We start from the raw sequence: 16,393 nt of genomic DNA, 5'->3' as shown, positions 1-16,393 counted from the left end.
TAAGTTTGTATAAAAAAAAACGTTAACATAATTTTTTGTGTTAAATTTAACGAAAATTTTTTTACTGCGTATACACAAATACAAATACAAACTCTGAAAAAATGATCAGAATACTTCTCTACGGACCTCAAAATGCCGAGGACTGATGAAAACTTGTTTTTTGAAAATCCATTCGCTGTGGACATAGATGGAATAACACTGATGTTAACAAGGGCCCTGCGCTATTAAGGGGCAGTGCAGCCAGATCGTGCGATTTTTTTACCCCCTCTTTAGCGTCGCGCGCGCCAGGCACACAAGTAAGTGATGCCTGTCTGTGAGTCGGAAAACCGAGCGGAGCCGAGGGAGTCCGAGAAAGGTGAACGAATCGAGGGGAATAAGCCTCCTGCCACACGAAACAGAGGAATAACTCACACAACAGTAGCTCCCTGTTCGTGTGAAATTCTCAGAATCCGATTTCAGCCGAACATACAGCGGGAAAAAGAATACTTTAATTTTTATTAAAATAAATAAATAATGCTTTTTTGTTAAAAATATGTAGGTTTAATTTTTTTTCTATATAAAAAATAAATTTTTTTTATCAATAAAAATTAAAATACAGAATTTTTTTTCATAAAAAAATCATTGTTACTTATTTACGCTGTTATTAATAATAATTTATTATTAAGTAATAATAATAATAATAATAATAATAATAATAATAATAATAATAATAATAATAATAACTGTTATTATTTTTATAAATAATAATAACAATGGTTATTTATAATAATTATTACTAATAATTTTGGTTATTGGGAATTCCCAAACGCAGTTTTTATCTTAGTTTTCACATTTTACCGGCAAGACCTGCGATGGCTGCGCGGCGTAAGTGTAAGCTTACGTCGACAGAACTTTTGAGATCGAGTCCTCGCCCAAACAAATTTTTTTTTTTTAATATTTTTTTTTATGTTCGTACAAACAATAATAATAATAATAATAATAATAATGATAATAACAATGGTTATTTATAATAATTATTGCTAATAATTTTGGTTACTGGGAATTCTCAAACGCAGTTTTTATCTTAGTTCTTACTTTTCATTGACAAGACGTGCGATGGCTGCGCGGCATAAGTGTTAGCTTACGTCGGCAGAACTTTTGAGATCGAGTCCTCGCCCAAACAAATTTTTTTTTTTTAATATTTTTTTTTTAATATTTTTTTTTATGTTGCTACAAACCATTGTTATTATTATTCATAAAAATAATAACAGTTATTATTATTATTATTATTATTATTGTTTGTAGCAACATAAAAAAAAATATTAAAAAAAAAAAAATTTGGTTGGGCGAGGACTCGATCTCAAAAGTTCTGTTGACGTAAGCTTACACTTACGCCGCGCAGCCATCGCAGGTCTTGCCGATGAAAAGTGAAAACTAAGATAAAAACTGCGTTTGGGAATTCCCAGTAACCAAAATTATTAGCAATAATTATTATAAATAACCATTGTTATTATCATTATTATTATTATTATTATTATTGTTTGTACGAACATAAAAAAATATTAAAAAAAAATTTGTTTGGGCGAGGACTCGATCTCAAAGTTCTGTCGACGTAAGCTTACACTTACGCCGCGCAGCCATCGCAGGTCTTGCCGGTAAAATGTGAAAACTAAGATAAAACTGCGTTTGGGAATTCCCAATAACCAAAATTATTAGTAATAATTATTATAAATAACCATTGTTATTATTATTTATAAAAATAATAACAGTTATTATTATTATTATTATTATTATTATTATTATTACTTAATAATAAATTATTATTAATAACAGCGTAAAAAGTAACAATGATTTTTTATGAAAAAAATTCTGTATTTTAATTTTTATTGATAAAAAAATTTATTTTTATATAGAAAAAAAATTAAACCTACATATTTTTAACAAAAAAGCATTATTTATTTATTTTAATAAAAATTAAAGTATTCTTTTTCCCGCTGTATGTTCGGCTGAAATCGGATTCTGAGAATTTCACACGAACAGGGAGCTACTGTTGTGTGAGTTATTCCTCTGTTTCGTGTGGCAGGAGGCTTATTCCCCTCGATTCGTTCACCTTTCTCGGACTCCCTCGGCTCCGCTCGGTTTTCCGACTCACAGACAGGCATCACTTACTTGTGTGCCTGGCGCGCGCGACGCTAAAGAGGGGGTAAAAAAATCGCACGATCTGGCTGCACTTTTAAGGGGTAATAATAGACGAGAAACTATCTTTCCGCGAACACCTCGATAGTGCATGCAGAAAAGCCATCAAGGCGGTATCTAGCCTATCAACACGGAAAAAAATAAACTGTAATAAATGATAGTCGAGTTGTAATAAGTAATGATCAACTGATAAAAATTACCATTTCAAACAGTAAAATCGTGATTTTACTAGTCACTATGTAATATTTATTATTTAAATGCTACAATTTATTGTTTATACGCTAAAAAATACTATTTCAAACAGTAATAATCGCTATGTGAAAGTCGAAAATGTTAAAGTATAATAATTAAGAACTTTGACTTTGATATTTATAATTTCGTATGTAAAAAATGATCGTATGATATTTAAAAAATATAAACTACAGTTAATAAATTTTTATATAAGCAACGTCAATATTTACAAAGTAAAATGGTAAATTTTAAATGCAACGCTAAAGATGGAACTGTAATTATTGATGTGCTTCGACGGGTGAAATATACATTTTAAAAGTAGAATTTTTACTGTTTCAAACGTTAAATTCTCCCAGAGTGTAGGACCTTCCCCTTCTCCTTATTTGTAACGTTAGTGCTCTTGCAGAGCATTAGCATGTACTACAGTCGAATCGCGTTATGAGTCCGGCTTGTTTTCTTTGTTTTTGAACCAGACTCGCGTTAATAAGAGAGAGACACAAGGAGGGCTCATAACGCGACTCGACTGTATTTTTTTGCCAATGCGCATGACTTTTTTAACACGTGTTGGACAGCACCGATTTCAACACTGCCAAAATAGCCAGAAATACGTGGTTAATAAAACTTCTGACAAAAATGACCTTCCAACGTTTTTATAGTGTTGCGGTTAGGTGATAGTCTCGCGTGCGTTAAGGTTACTATTCGAAACTCGGTTAGGGCAATATTTTTCTGAATTTATTTTTAAGGCAAGCGTAAGACTTCTTCACAGTGAATGAATGCAAATATGATTGAAATCTTATCCCCTCCTTCAGCTCCTCTAAAAAACTCCGAAAATAAAAAATGTAAAAAAAAAAATATTAATTAAACAAAAAAAAGACAAAAAAAAATTTTTTTATTTATAGTTTTTTTTTATTGTTAATTTTTTTGTTAATCTCGATAGCAAATTTAATAAATTATATCCGAAAATAATATTTAAAACTATAAAATTTAAATAGTCAGGGTTGTTATTTACTATTATTATTTTTAAAAATTACTTGGCGTGATATTATAAAATACATATTAAAATGGCGATTTTTACTGTTTGAAACTGTAAAATTTATAAAACCACTGTTGTTATTTACTATAGTCATAGTCACAATTTACTCGGTATGATAGTATAGACTACACATTGAAATGGCAATTTTTACTGTTTGAAACTGTAATTTTTAAAGATGAAAGAGTCGTTATTTACTATAGTGACCGCTACTAATCACTTATTTTGGATATTAAATTATAAATTGTGGCTTTTATACTTTCTACATTTAGATTTGTAATATTTACATTTTTGCCACCCCGATTTCCATTGTATAGTTTGAAACTGTAAAAAGTAACCGGAATCCGAGTGAATTTTACAGTTTACTTTTTTCCGTGAAGGATCATGGCCAACACGATGGGACCACGAACCAAAAAGAGAAGAGTTCGTTTGAAAGTAGTCCATTCGGGACTGCTTTATGGAGCGGAGATATGGGCAGAAATCTTAAAATAGAAGACCTACCAGCGAAAGATGGCACCAGTGCAGCGACAAAGCGCTCTGAGGGTTGCGCGAGTGTGTTGGGTGGAAGGACTACAGAAGCGGCACCGAAGAAATTGTAGGCACTACGCTCTCCCCCACAAGCTTGGTGACCTACATGCTCAAACAAGAAGATAACTGGTCAGCTGTTGCAGCCTATATGCAGCGCCTTTTAAAAGAAAAAACAGCAGAAAGAGACCAGCAATCAGGAGCAGGCGTCGTGAGACGCAACACGGATTGGATTGAAGCTATACTAACGCGGTTCCGATCCAGTCTTTCCTATAACATCGAAAGGGAAAGGAGAGAGGAGTTTTTTTAGTGGGTGAAAATCTCACTCTACCGACCATTATCAAGTTTCTACTTCAACTCTTTAAAGATTCAAGGTGAGCGAATCTTCTTGAAACGACAATATAGAAGAAATTTTTAAAGATTATTTTCAGAGTCAAGTGGTATTCAAATTTTTAATTTCCCGCTAAGAAAATTCAAAATTTTCAAAAGTTGAAAAGTTACTGGTTTCACCCCGTTTGTTGAAAATCGAGTTTTCAACACAGTAAAAAATTTTGCGTCATTGCGTCAAAAAATTTTATGTTAATTATTTCACATTTTTATGTGTAAATTTAACATTTATTGTGTTAAGTTAACACAAAAAAGTGTTAAATATTTTGTCATGGGGCTCCTTCATTACCGTTGAAGGTCCTCACCCTAGCCGCGGTTAGTTATCGACGGATCACAGGGCGCTGTAGTCTAGGATGCTCGCGCAGTAACAATAGAAAAATTAACATAAGTTCCGGGGCCTAGAAAATAAGCGTTCCGCGGGTGGGGATAATTCCACACCAGGGGCAAGTGAAGTTGGCGCACCGAAAAGCGACATTGTGAAGCCGGAGCCCGAGACACCAGCACGAAATTTTGGGAATACAAGGTAATTATTAATATTCCTCTGAGTTTCCTGTGGAACCTTCAGAGCGATTATTTTAACATATAAAATTGATATTTATTGCTAGGCATTTAGCCAACCTAAATATCCTATAATAACTATTCTAACTATCCTGAAATTCCAGATAATTCACTGCTGATTCTATCCCGAGTTGCGACGCAATTGAACCCGAGTACCGAGAAAGCTGTGAGATTTGGCTGACAAAGTTGCCTCGATAGAAGGCCACGGGAACGACAAAGAGAGCCAAACTTAGAAAAGGAGTCGTCGAAAATTCTCACGTACAGAAAATTTAACCTCAGTAAATTATTGCGTTGCTCCCGGAAACTCTAGGCACAGGCCAAGTTCCGTCTTCCAATCACCCTACTTGATTAATTAATTAATTATTCGAATTTAAATAAAATATCTAAATTATAAGTCGAAGTTAAAATTAGTTAAAATAAAATTTGAACAAATAGAAAATTTAATAAGTTGAAAAATTTCAAAATTAAAAATAAAAGAGGTTAAATTTAGAATTAATATTACTATAAAATTGGTCAAATAAATTTAAGTTAAAATTTATAAATCAGAAATTTTGATATCGATAAATATGAGTTAAACTGCGTCATTCATCCGAGCGAAATTCTGTCGATTAAATTTATTATAAATTAGAAATTAAAATAAAACTAAAGGGAATTAAAATTAGAAATTTATCCAAGTTAGATTAAAATTGACTAATAAAATCAACAATTAAAAATAAATTAAAATTCAAAATGAAAACTAATAATTAAAATTTACTTTTGGGAAAATATCGAAAATTTTAAAATAAAATTACCATAGATACAAATTCCTTAAATTAGAATATTAAAATTGTTAAGCAGTAAATTAATTTATAAAACAAAAATTACAAGAGTAAAATTATCAATAGAAAAAATTTGTTCAATAAACTTCGATAAATAAATTTGTCAAATTCCAGTATGATAATTTCAAAAATAATTAACATAAAAATTTAGCCTTGGGAAATTTTAGCCAAGTTGACGACTAAATCTCAAATTCTTATTGGTATTCATAATAGACTTAAGCCGATTATTCAGGCAGTTTGAATTCGAGTAAATTTTAATTAATCTAAAATTTTGGTTGAATAAACGCTGCTGTGATATTAATAACTAAGCGACCAGAATTAAATAAAATTATTTATCGAAGTCAAGTTAGGGACCGGGAAAATTGATTCCCAGGAAGTCACGTTGTAAAAGTAGTCTAGATTTTAAAATGATTGTAAATTAGAGTCAAGTGTGTATTTGGATAAATTATTTTTATTGAGAATTGTGTGTGTGTGTGGAAAAATATTTTACAGTATATACTCCTCGTTCATGGGCTGTCGAGGAGGTTAGTATCATAGAGCATAAGGGTCCTGTGGACAGCGCGATTTAGGTAGAAACTGCGATATAGACGCTCCATATGAGGGTATCGTTAGGAATAAACAATTTTTATATGTATGAGAGTGTGTGTGAGTATTAAAATAAGATTTAATTGTTGTCAGATTGTCAAAATAAATTTATAATTAATGCAAAATTTAATTGTTCTTATTTATGTCAAATTTTTATGATTTCTCTCGACCCTGTGATATCTCTTTTGCTTGGACTGGTTCTGGAAACCGTGATAAAAATTCTAGTGGTGCTCTTAATTATTAAATTTAAATAAATGGGTGACCAAGGGACGGTACCAACCCGTTACAATTTAACATGAAAATTTTTAACACAAAATTTTTTTACGCATTGTCGCATAATTTTTTACTGTGAACGGATGTTGACGTTTTAAGATCCTAGGAAGCTTCCCCGAATGTTTTCTCGATGATGTCCGTATATTTGTATATGTGTGTGCTCGCGCGCGCGCGCGCGTGTATGTGTATGTAAATCTATTATAACTTTTGAATGACTCGACTGATCGTATCGAGATGAGTGGCGATCCAAAAAGTATCATTACCATTAAATTCCGTCAAAATTTTAATCGATTCGGTTTGCTAGATTATGAGAAATTTCAAAAATAAAATTTAAAAAAATGGTTTTTTTTGGAATGTTCTAAACGGCTCCACCCATCAATCCTAAAAACTTATCCGTTCTTAAACTAGAAAAACCACATTGATTGCCGCCGATCCCGTCAAAATTGGTCAATTTGTTTGTAAAATATTGAAAACGAAAAATTTCGACAAGTGTTTTTTCAAAACAGTTTTGAAATTTTTCATCAAATCAATTTTCATCATTGCAAATCTTTGAAAGAGCTTAAAAATTAATATTGATCGCTATCAATCACGTGAAAATCGATTGATTCATTCAAAAGTTATCGTATTTCGAAAATTCCAAAAATGGTATTGTATCTAAATCTCATCAGACTTTTGAGCTCGTTAGCATAGAATAGCTATCTTTTTGAGCTTGGAGAGCTAAAAATAACACAAGAATGATGTTTTTGAGCTTTTCGAGCTCAAAAATAAAAACAGTAGAATTTTGAGCGTTTAGATCTGGACTTAGCGAGAAGTTACAGGGATGGCCTTTAGGGTCAACTTTTTTCCTAGTTTTTTTTTTCTTTTTGGATCCTAACTACTGTACCGATTAATTTTAAAATCTCTTTTGCTCTATACGAAAAAATATGAGCCGCATTAAAATCGTTCGAGATTTATACATGGTTGTCGAAATATATAAAAAAAAAATTATTTTCAAAAAAAAAAGCTTTTGAATTTTCAATTAAATTTGTCAGTCGCTTTGTTACGAATTATATTTAGAAATAGCTTGCAAGGTCAACTGTTTTTAGTTATTTTTTCCAGTCATCCGTCGAATAAGACATTATTTATTGGAGGACAACACGAACGAAAAGTTTTCCAATTTAAAAAATTTCTGCATTAAATAAAAATATTGATTTCTAAATAACTATAGAGGTATTTCTGTAGAATGAAGAACAAATTATTTTAATACATGCATACTGTTGATTTTTGGGTGATTATTATTATCACCTGCATTAGGATGTTTTAAGAGAGAGTTGCTTCCTATGAAAGCTGAGCTCTGAATAGGAATGTTACTTGAAATAAATGTAGTATCACTAATTTTTTGTCCAACTATCCTTGTTGTTCCTGCATTAGTGATTATGTTACTTTGATGGTATTGATCTTGTGATTGCGTTGGTTGAACATAAGATTGTAACTCAGTGGATACTTGAGAAGAAGAACCACCTAAAGCAATGCGAATTTGATCATTTAAATCATCATATGCACTTTTGATGACATTATTAGTTGAATTGATTTGGTCGGTCGATTCTCCAGTTACAGTTGGTAATTCAGCACTTGGTATAATATTTGTACTCGCCGAGGGAAGTGGCGGTCGTGGTGGTGGAGTAGCAGAAACATTAGAAAAATTGATCTCACTTGTTTGTTTCCTTTTATTTGCATCATCTAACATAGTAGAACCAATGACACTACCGTGATTATTTTCCGTAGCTGTAATTATAGAGTCACCGTTAAAAAATGGATCACTAGCGTAAAATACGGCCTCTGTTTTGAGGTGAACGTCATTACCACTGTTTTCTGTTATATTGTGTAGATTAAATAAATCAGAATTCGCAGTAGTTCCAGTTTGTGATGGGAGGGCAGAAAAGTTCGCCATAAAAGGGTTTGGTATAGATCCAGCTAAATCTTGGATGGCAGCTTGCGCAAAAAGTTACAGTAAACAATTATATAAACTTATTTCGAAGACATTCAATGTTATTTTCTTTAAATCTTTTATTGAATATGCCAACAGTAACGCTGTATGAGGAATAAAATACATTTAAAGACGATTTGTTTTTTTCATTAATGAAGAAAACAAAAAAGGACAGAGACGATGTTTTAGCATTTTTTTTATACTTACTTGTTTGCTGATCATGATTCTCAAACGCCGTTGAAAAATTGTTATCTGTAACAAATTTATTACTAGCTGGAAGAACTGGTACCATGAAACCTACAAAATTTAATGAAATTACATGCATATGATAAATCTATAAAAATTATATTTCTAATGAAATGAGAAAAATTAAAAAAAAAAAAACAAAAAATTAAACTTTGGTTTACAAAATTTACCATTGATTATCCATTTATTGGGTGAAATATTGCTTGATACAACGGGCACTGCCTCTGATGAAGCGAACATATCTGCAAATGGATTCCCAGCGAGTTGAAGTAAATCATCCGAAGCCTTTTGAACCTGACAATTGATATAATTTAAATCGATAATCTTTACTAACTATTAAGTGTTAAGAAAACTTTTTACTTTCAAATTTCTAGAAAAATTTATTAGATTTACAAACATAAGATTAAATATTTAATGTTATGTTATAGTGGACCGTGTTTTTTGCAATTCTCATTTCGAAACAGTAGAATTATATAAAATTGTATTAAAAATACACTAAAAAAAAAAGTTTTCTGCTCTGCACGATACGATATTGCTACTGTCACGATCTAAATGTTGGTATTTAAAGAAGAGTAAGGTTACGACAACTGTCTACTAACGGTAGGAATAGTATCATGAATGGCACCCGAATGGATACTGACGGTCGCTATCCAGACTAATACTCGTAGCTGTACAGATTGTACCCGTAACGATATACTCGTTACTAAAAAGTAGATGGTGCTGAGCAGAAAACTTTTTTTTCAGTGTATGGCGTATATTTATATAAATTTATCGATATCTCTATGGAAAATATATTAGTTACGGAATTTATTTTTTAACGTGGTTCGCTTACTAGAAGTTTTTTAGTTAGTATGTTTCAATAGCGAAAAATTATTTTGTCCGTAGATATCATAGAAATCTATCTACAGAATTTTACTTAATAATGTAGTTTTAAAAAAATATTTCTACTTTTGCTCTAGGCTATATAGATATTACAAAATAGCTTTAGTCCGAAAGTTTATAAATAGATGTTGGTTCGGCTCCGCTGTTTAGGCGGTGCGAATATCGCACGCCTCTTACATATATTTCTATTCACACCTATTTCTGTTAGAATTTGAAAGAACAATAAATTTAAAATTACTATGAATGTCTTGTAATTTTTAATATGGGGCATTGCAGTACTGGACCTGAGCAAGAGATTTGAATTATTACGATGCAATATCGTAAATTCTTTTGCAGGACTTGCATTGTTTAAGATTACTCATGTTCTTATACACTATAAAAAAAATTACAGTCCCTGATAGCCATCGCTTTTTTATAAAATAGTTGATGACTTCCAGCAGTTACGGTTAACTTATTATCAAGTTTGCGGTAATTCTTTACTGAATAACATTTGTAAGTAAATAGTCGAAAATCTACGGCTGCAATTTAAATGCAAGTTAACATTGAAACTTGTCGTTAAATTTCGAGTCAATTTTTCTCCAACTTGACTGAAATACTTGCACGGCAAGTCTTGACATCAAATTGTAGAGTAACTTATAGGCAACTTAATGGAAACCGCTTGCTTAGTCAACTCTTTCCGTCAAGTTGAATTCAAATTGTGGCCGTAGATTGCCAGCAAGTTTCAGTTCAGATGGCTACGAGGGATGTTACTATAGTGATGTTGAAAAGTCTACCCTGATAGCCACACTTTCTGTTCAAGACTTGAAATATCCGTGATTATGGTGAAATTAACGGAAAGTTTATGACAAGTCTTGCTGTTTCGGGTATTCTCAATAAAATGCTGTAAAGTTGTACAGTAAGTAACCGGAAGCTGGTGCCGTTTTTAGAATGAGAGAAATCTGAAAAGTTTGCTCTACAATAAGTTGCTGTAAACATACCGCTATATTTCTATGAAAAGTTATGGCTAATTTTGCTTCAAGTTTCTTTTAATTTATTTGAAGACAATTATTTAATTTATTAAATTTTAATAAATATATTTTCAACATTCAATAAATATTCGATTGGGATAAAAGTACATTTATTAATACATGGAGAGAATTTTATGGTAAATACTATCATCGAAGTATTGTAAAAAACTCTTAAATACTTAAATAGTAATGAATACTACCTTTCATTATTATAAATGCGAGATAAATTATTAAAGTTACTATCAATATGTTAATTTTTATCATCTGTTATATAACTATAAGATTGTATTTTTAATTATCTAAGATAATTTTATTCAATATTTCGATAATAACTTTTAAAATCAAATTAATATTCTCTACAATCTTCGATGATAATTATTACCATCAGAGTTTATATTTTATCAAATTGATATTAATCTACTATATAAAAATAAGTCGGGTTTTCCTTCCTGACGCTATAACTCCAGAACGCACGAACCGATTTCCACGGTTTTGCATTCGTTAAAAAGGTCTCGGGCTCCGTGAGGTTAATAGCAAAGAAAATGCAGAAAAAATTTCAACAGAAAATATATATACATATACATATAGGAGACTTTCTATAGATATAGTCACTCATCACGATATTTCTGGAACTATAAAACCTAGAGACTTGAAATTTGGCAGGAATATTCTTTTCGCCGAGTAGAGGTCAGCTAAGAACGGATTTTAGAAAATTCCGCCCACAAGGGGGGTTGCGGGGGCGTTAACAATGAAAAATTCCCGTTTTTAAACTATAGCTCCTATCGACTCCTAATTTGGTAGGAATTTTCTGTAAGAGATGTAGAAATAATCTATAAACGAATTTTACGATAGCTCATCTCACAGGGGTTTGCGAAGGTGGATGTTAACATTAAAAATTTTTAGTTTCCAAGCTATAGCTCCTATAGACTCCAAATTCTCATTTCAAATTTTTTTCTTCGTGTCAATTGTCATTCATTTTTGAAAAAAAGCCACACAAACATTATAATAATTGCACATTGTAAGTTACAATGAATATTAGCTAGAATAATTACATGGATAAAAAGTATATGCTAATTTGATGAAATTTGGGATTTGTGAAAGTCAAAACAATACTCTAATTAAATTTCAAGTTTAGACCTAAAAATACAATTCTATAAAATGCCCAGCGAAGCGGGCGGGTAACAGCTAGTATTTAATAAAAACTAATTTCTAATATTAATTAGAATAAAAAAAATAATTTTAATTTTCAGTTTATGTCTACCACCATATTATTGTTATTATCATTACTTAAAAAACTTTGCAGTCACTATATGACTGCCGTGACTTGTGAATTATAAATAGTAAAATTTTTCCTTATTAAATACTGACTTTTGTTAAATTGCACTGTACTTTTTTAACTATTGACGTTTTTGAAAATATAAGCTCATTCCGATGTTACACTCATCAAGAGCTTTCATTTGAATACCTACATCAATTCTTCATATATTTATATATATTATATAGAAGGGTGTGCCAAAAAAATCAACTAATTTTTTTTTAAAAAAGTTCTTGAAATTTCGTTAGAAGATACCAAAATGAAAATTCAGTCAAAATTTGAGCCCTTAATATCAATGTTTAGAGGTCGCGAACTGAATTTTTCGATTTTTCATTCAATTAACACGGAAAAAAAATTTCTAGAAAGTTTGGATTTTTATTTCTCTTGATTGAACCAACTCCATCGAACGAAAAATTAAGATTCTTACAGGAAATTGAACGCTAAATAAAATAGGTCTCTTATTATTTTTTGAAAAATTCAATTCTCCGAAAGTTATTCGAGGTTGAAGTTAAGCTTATTGCAAATTTGTGGATTATTTCACTGTTACGGTAAATTTATGACACCGGCAAACAAAAAAAAAAGTTGTTTGTACTTTTGACCGGACCTACCTACGGTCATGTTTTTTGACCTGCTGAATCCAAATTTGGAGTCCGTTTGGCCCGGTCACCCTTTAGATTCGAGTAAAAGTCATAAAACCTAAAAAAAAGGCAAAAAATTGCAGTCACAGCGATGAAAAAATTTTTGTGGACCCGGACCAAGTATGATTTTTATGTATTTCAATTCACTGAATCTGAATCTAAACGTTAATTAGCCCGTTGAGCCCTTAAAATTTGAAAAAATTGCGAAAAACCGAAAAAAATTTCAATACATCATGAAAAATCAAAATTATCGATGAAAAAAAACTTTGGAATTTAGATTAAGTATGAATTTGAATCTGAAGTTTTTTTTACCCCAGTAACGTTTCAAAATTTTTAAAAATCAAAAAAATCGGGAAAATTGCGGTTATAAATATGAGAAAAAAATCTATTAAACACGATTGTTAATGACTTGGGTGAATTTTCATGGATGGAATATGATCTTAGAATTAAAAAATTGACAAAATTTTCATTAAACAACCTGAATTTTTTTTTGTTTGCCGTTGTAATAAATTTACCGTAAAATTGAAATAATCCACAAATTTGCAATAAGCTTAACTTCAACCTTGACTAACTTTCGGAGGATTGAATTTTTCAAAAAATCATAAGAGACCTTGTTTATTCAGCATTCAATTTCCTGTAAGAATATTGATTGTTCGTTGGATGGAGTTGGTTCAATTAAGAGAAATAAAAATCCAAACTTTTTAGAAATTTTTTTTCCGTGTTAATTGAATGAAAAATCGAAAAATTCAGTTCGCGACCTCTAAACATTGATATAAAGGGCTCAAATTTTGACTGAATTTTCATTTTGGTATCTTCTAACGAAATTTCAAGAACTTTTTTAAAAAAAAATTAGTTGATTTTTTTGGCACACCTTATTATATAGATGTATATATGGAAAATATATCAAAATGCATGTGGATACTCAAATGAAAGTTCTTCATGAGTATAACATCGGGATGAGCTTATATCTTTAAAGATGTCAATAAATAAAAAATGACCTTGTATCTTATGAAATATTAATATTTTTAAAGATACCCCATTCCTATGAATATATATATATATATATATATATATATATATATATATATATATATATATATATATATATATATATATATATATATATATATATATATGGGTGTGCCAAAATGTAACTTCCTTGGAGGACCTCTTAAAATTGGAATTTTGAGTTCCGCTTTTAACAAAGGCTGTGTTTGGGCATTTTCTGCGATATTTTGAGGGGAGAGGATTTTTTTGATTTTCATAGAATTTTTTAGCAGAAGCTTAGTTTGGGCATTTCCGTTGAAAATTCAAAATTTGGCCGGAAGTGCCCAATTAAAGTGCCCGACGATAGTGTCTCCAATTTATAATGGATTTTTTCTAAACTCAACATATTTAATTTTTAGACGAATACCCAGGTCAAGTTTGAAGATGAGCTTAATAGGTAGGTCAAGTAGTTCAGAAATGACAGGGTCTCTAAATTGTAAAAATTCATATTTTGGCAATTTCTTTCGCGGATAACTTTTAAATGAAATAACTTATAGAATTTCTATGAATTGCACCTTAAAGTCCATTAAACGAGCTATAATTTCCATATCATTTCATTCTTATAGACTGAAAATAACCCATCCGTCTGTAGGTATTTACAAAATTTTTACTATTGCATTCGTTTTAACGATCCCGGGAAAAAATGATCAGACCTGACCATGTCTGTTCATGTATGACCAGACCTAAAATTAGACCTGATCATGCCTGATCAGGTCTGCCCATGCCTGTTCATGTCTGAAGTGTTAAATACGTTCAGGCCTGACCAGGCCTGTCCATGCCTGACTAGACTTGTCCATACCTGGCCAGATCTGCTTATGTCTGTTCATCTCTGAACCTGGGAAAAAATGATCAGACCTGACCATGGCATGAACAGGCCTGAGCGTATTTAACACTTTAGACATGAACAGGCCTGGCTAGGCATCAACAGGCATGGACAGGCCTGAATGTATTTAACACTTCAGACATAAACAGGTCTGATCAGGTCTGGTCATACATGAACAGGCATGGTCAAGTCTGATCATTTTTTCCCAGGTATATGTTAAGTTCATCTTCTGCGTGTGTGTGTATGATTTAACCTTTTATTTTATAATGTCTAACATTATGTCGCAACATTTTTATCCCAAAAATTAAAATAAAACAAAAATCGATTTTTTTTTTCTAAAAAGTAAATTTTTTTTAATGTTGAACAATGAGATTCTTAAACCCTTCTTCTACTCTCTATAACCTTTTTTCTATGAACTTTAAATAAAAAATTTAATTGTGTAGAAAATTGAATAACCTACAAAATTGTGATAACCTACGAAAATTCAATAATGCATCGCTTTTCTTAATAATACATAATTATTCTCATGATTATCTACACCTGTGAATTTGTAGTTAACGCAGAATTGAATAAATCCACTATGGCTTCATTACCACTATTAGTAGGCGAGCTGAGGAAAGGATTCGTGCTCGGAGCTCCAGATGGTGATTGTATTTTGGCCTAAAAATGAAAAATACCAAATTAAGATTAAATTCGCTTATTGATCTGAAATAAATCAATATCTTTTATATTATAAATTTCATATGTAATATATTAATATATAATAGTATTTACTTTATATTGATTCAGGACAGCTTCTTCCTCAGCAAGGGCTTGCTGCCTTAAGGCTTCATCAATTTGACCACTTCCAGATTGATCTAAATTGGTATTGTTTGCTGCAGTCCCAAATGCTGTACTGGTGGAAGATAGTGCAGACACCCCTGTCTTTACATTCGTTCTGTTGCTGTTCAAGTAGTGAGAGGATGCGATAGTATTTTTATGAAATGATAGGAGTGTACAGAGGATATTTTTTTGAAGTTTATTTATATGGCAAGTGAGTTAATGTGGATAGAAATTTAAAATGGAAAAAAAAAAAGTAAAACATTAAATTTGGTAATACATACGATAGTGACAAAGTGTTCAAAATTGTGTATGAAGTGAAATATTGTAATGCTTAAAATATTCAAATTTTATGATTAATTATAGTGAACTGGTCTATATAAAAAAAATTTCTTTAGATCGATATTATAAACACCACTAGAATATAGAGACTATTTAAGCTTGCTTTTTGCAACTAAAAAGTGAGAGGGACAACTTGAAAATAAATTCATTTATCAAAAAATGATCACTCACTTAATGGTTTCGTATATTGTTACCTTACCTACAAGGCTACTTTCTTAAATATAAAAATTTACCGACTATTAAAAATAAACGAAAATGATACTAAAATGTTATAGTACACGTAATTAGAAAACTATTTCAGGATGACAATCTAGATAACAAGTGAAGGAAAAAATGATCGTTTATATATTGAAATTTTATAGCACAAGTCGAAGACATAAATCAATTTTCAGCATACCAATAATAGAATTTTCCCAGTGCAGACAAGGGAAAAGTAGTCGTTTCATTCCCTACACGATTAAATTAATACCCGAATGTATAAACTGACATATTTTTCTAAAAATATATGCGAAAAAAAAAATTAGTTGATGGGTTTACCCTATACACTATCCCAGTAATTTCCCGCTGATATCAAATACTAAACTACTAATTTAACTTATTACATTATTTAAGCTTTTCGAGCTTAAAATCAATCGATTTCGATGTGCTTGACGGCATTTAGCGTAGTTTAAAGAGCTTTGCGGAAATTCTCAGAAAGAAATCCGATCTGGTAAAGAACTAAAAAAT

The 16,393-nt window shown here is 30.9% G+C and overlaps 1 protein-coding gene across 10 annotated transcripts in view; it reads right to left on the bottom strand.

Annotated features, from left to right (window-relative positions):
* Positions 1-16,393, bottom strand: part of Lap (phosphatidylinositol-binding clathrin assembly protein lap) — a 110,526-nt gene that overhangs the window by 46,020 nt on the left and 48,113 nt on the right. For 4 of the 10 annotated variants that reach the window (XM_074258793.1, XM_074258756.1, XM_074258771.1 and 1 more), the window contains 6 exons: positions 15,281-15,449; positions 15,047-15,166; positions 8,965-9,088; positions 8,756-8,845; positions 8,425-8,553; positions 7,867-8,346 (listed from right to left, as the gene is read on the bottom strand). In XM_074258793.1, coding sequence (XP_074114894.1) covers positions 7,867-8,346; positions 8,425-8,553; positions 8,756-8,845; positions 8,965-9,088; positions 15,047-15,166; positions 15,281-15,449 — 1,112 coding nt within the window. Of the gene's footprint in view, positions 1-7,616; positions 7,798-7,866; positions 8,347-8,424; positions 8,554-8,755; positions 8,846-8,964; positions 9,089-15,046; positions 15,167-15,280; positions 15,450-16,393 lie in introns of those variants that run through there. The other 6 variants (XM_074258806.1, XM_074258786.1, XM_074258764.1 and 3 more) reach the window with 6 other exon arrangements.

This window comes from Cotesia typhae, unplaced genomic scaffold (assembly GCF_013202065.1).
Source record: "Cotesia typhae breed Kobodo isofemale line unplaced genomic scaffold, CoteBio_Ctyphae contig_127, whole genome shotgun sequence".
NCBI lineage: Eukaryota > Metazoa > Arthropoda > Insecta > Hymenoptera > Braconidae > Cotesia > Cotesia typhae.
Note: the sequence above shows the minus strand (reverse complement) of the source record. Positions and strands in the feature narration are given on the sequence as shown.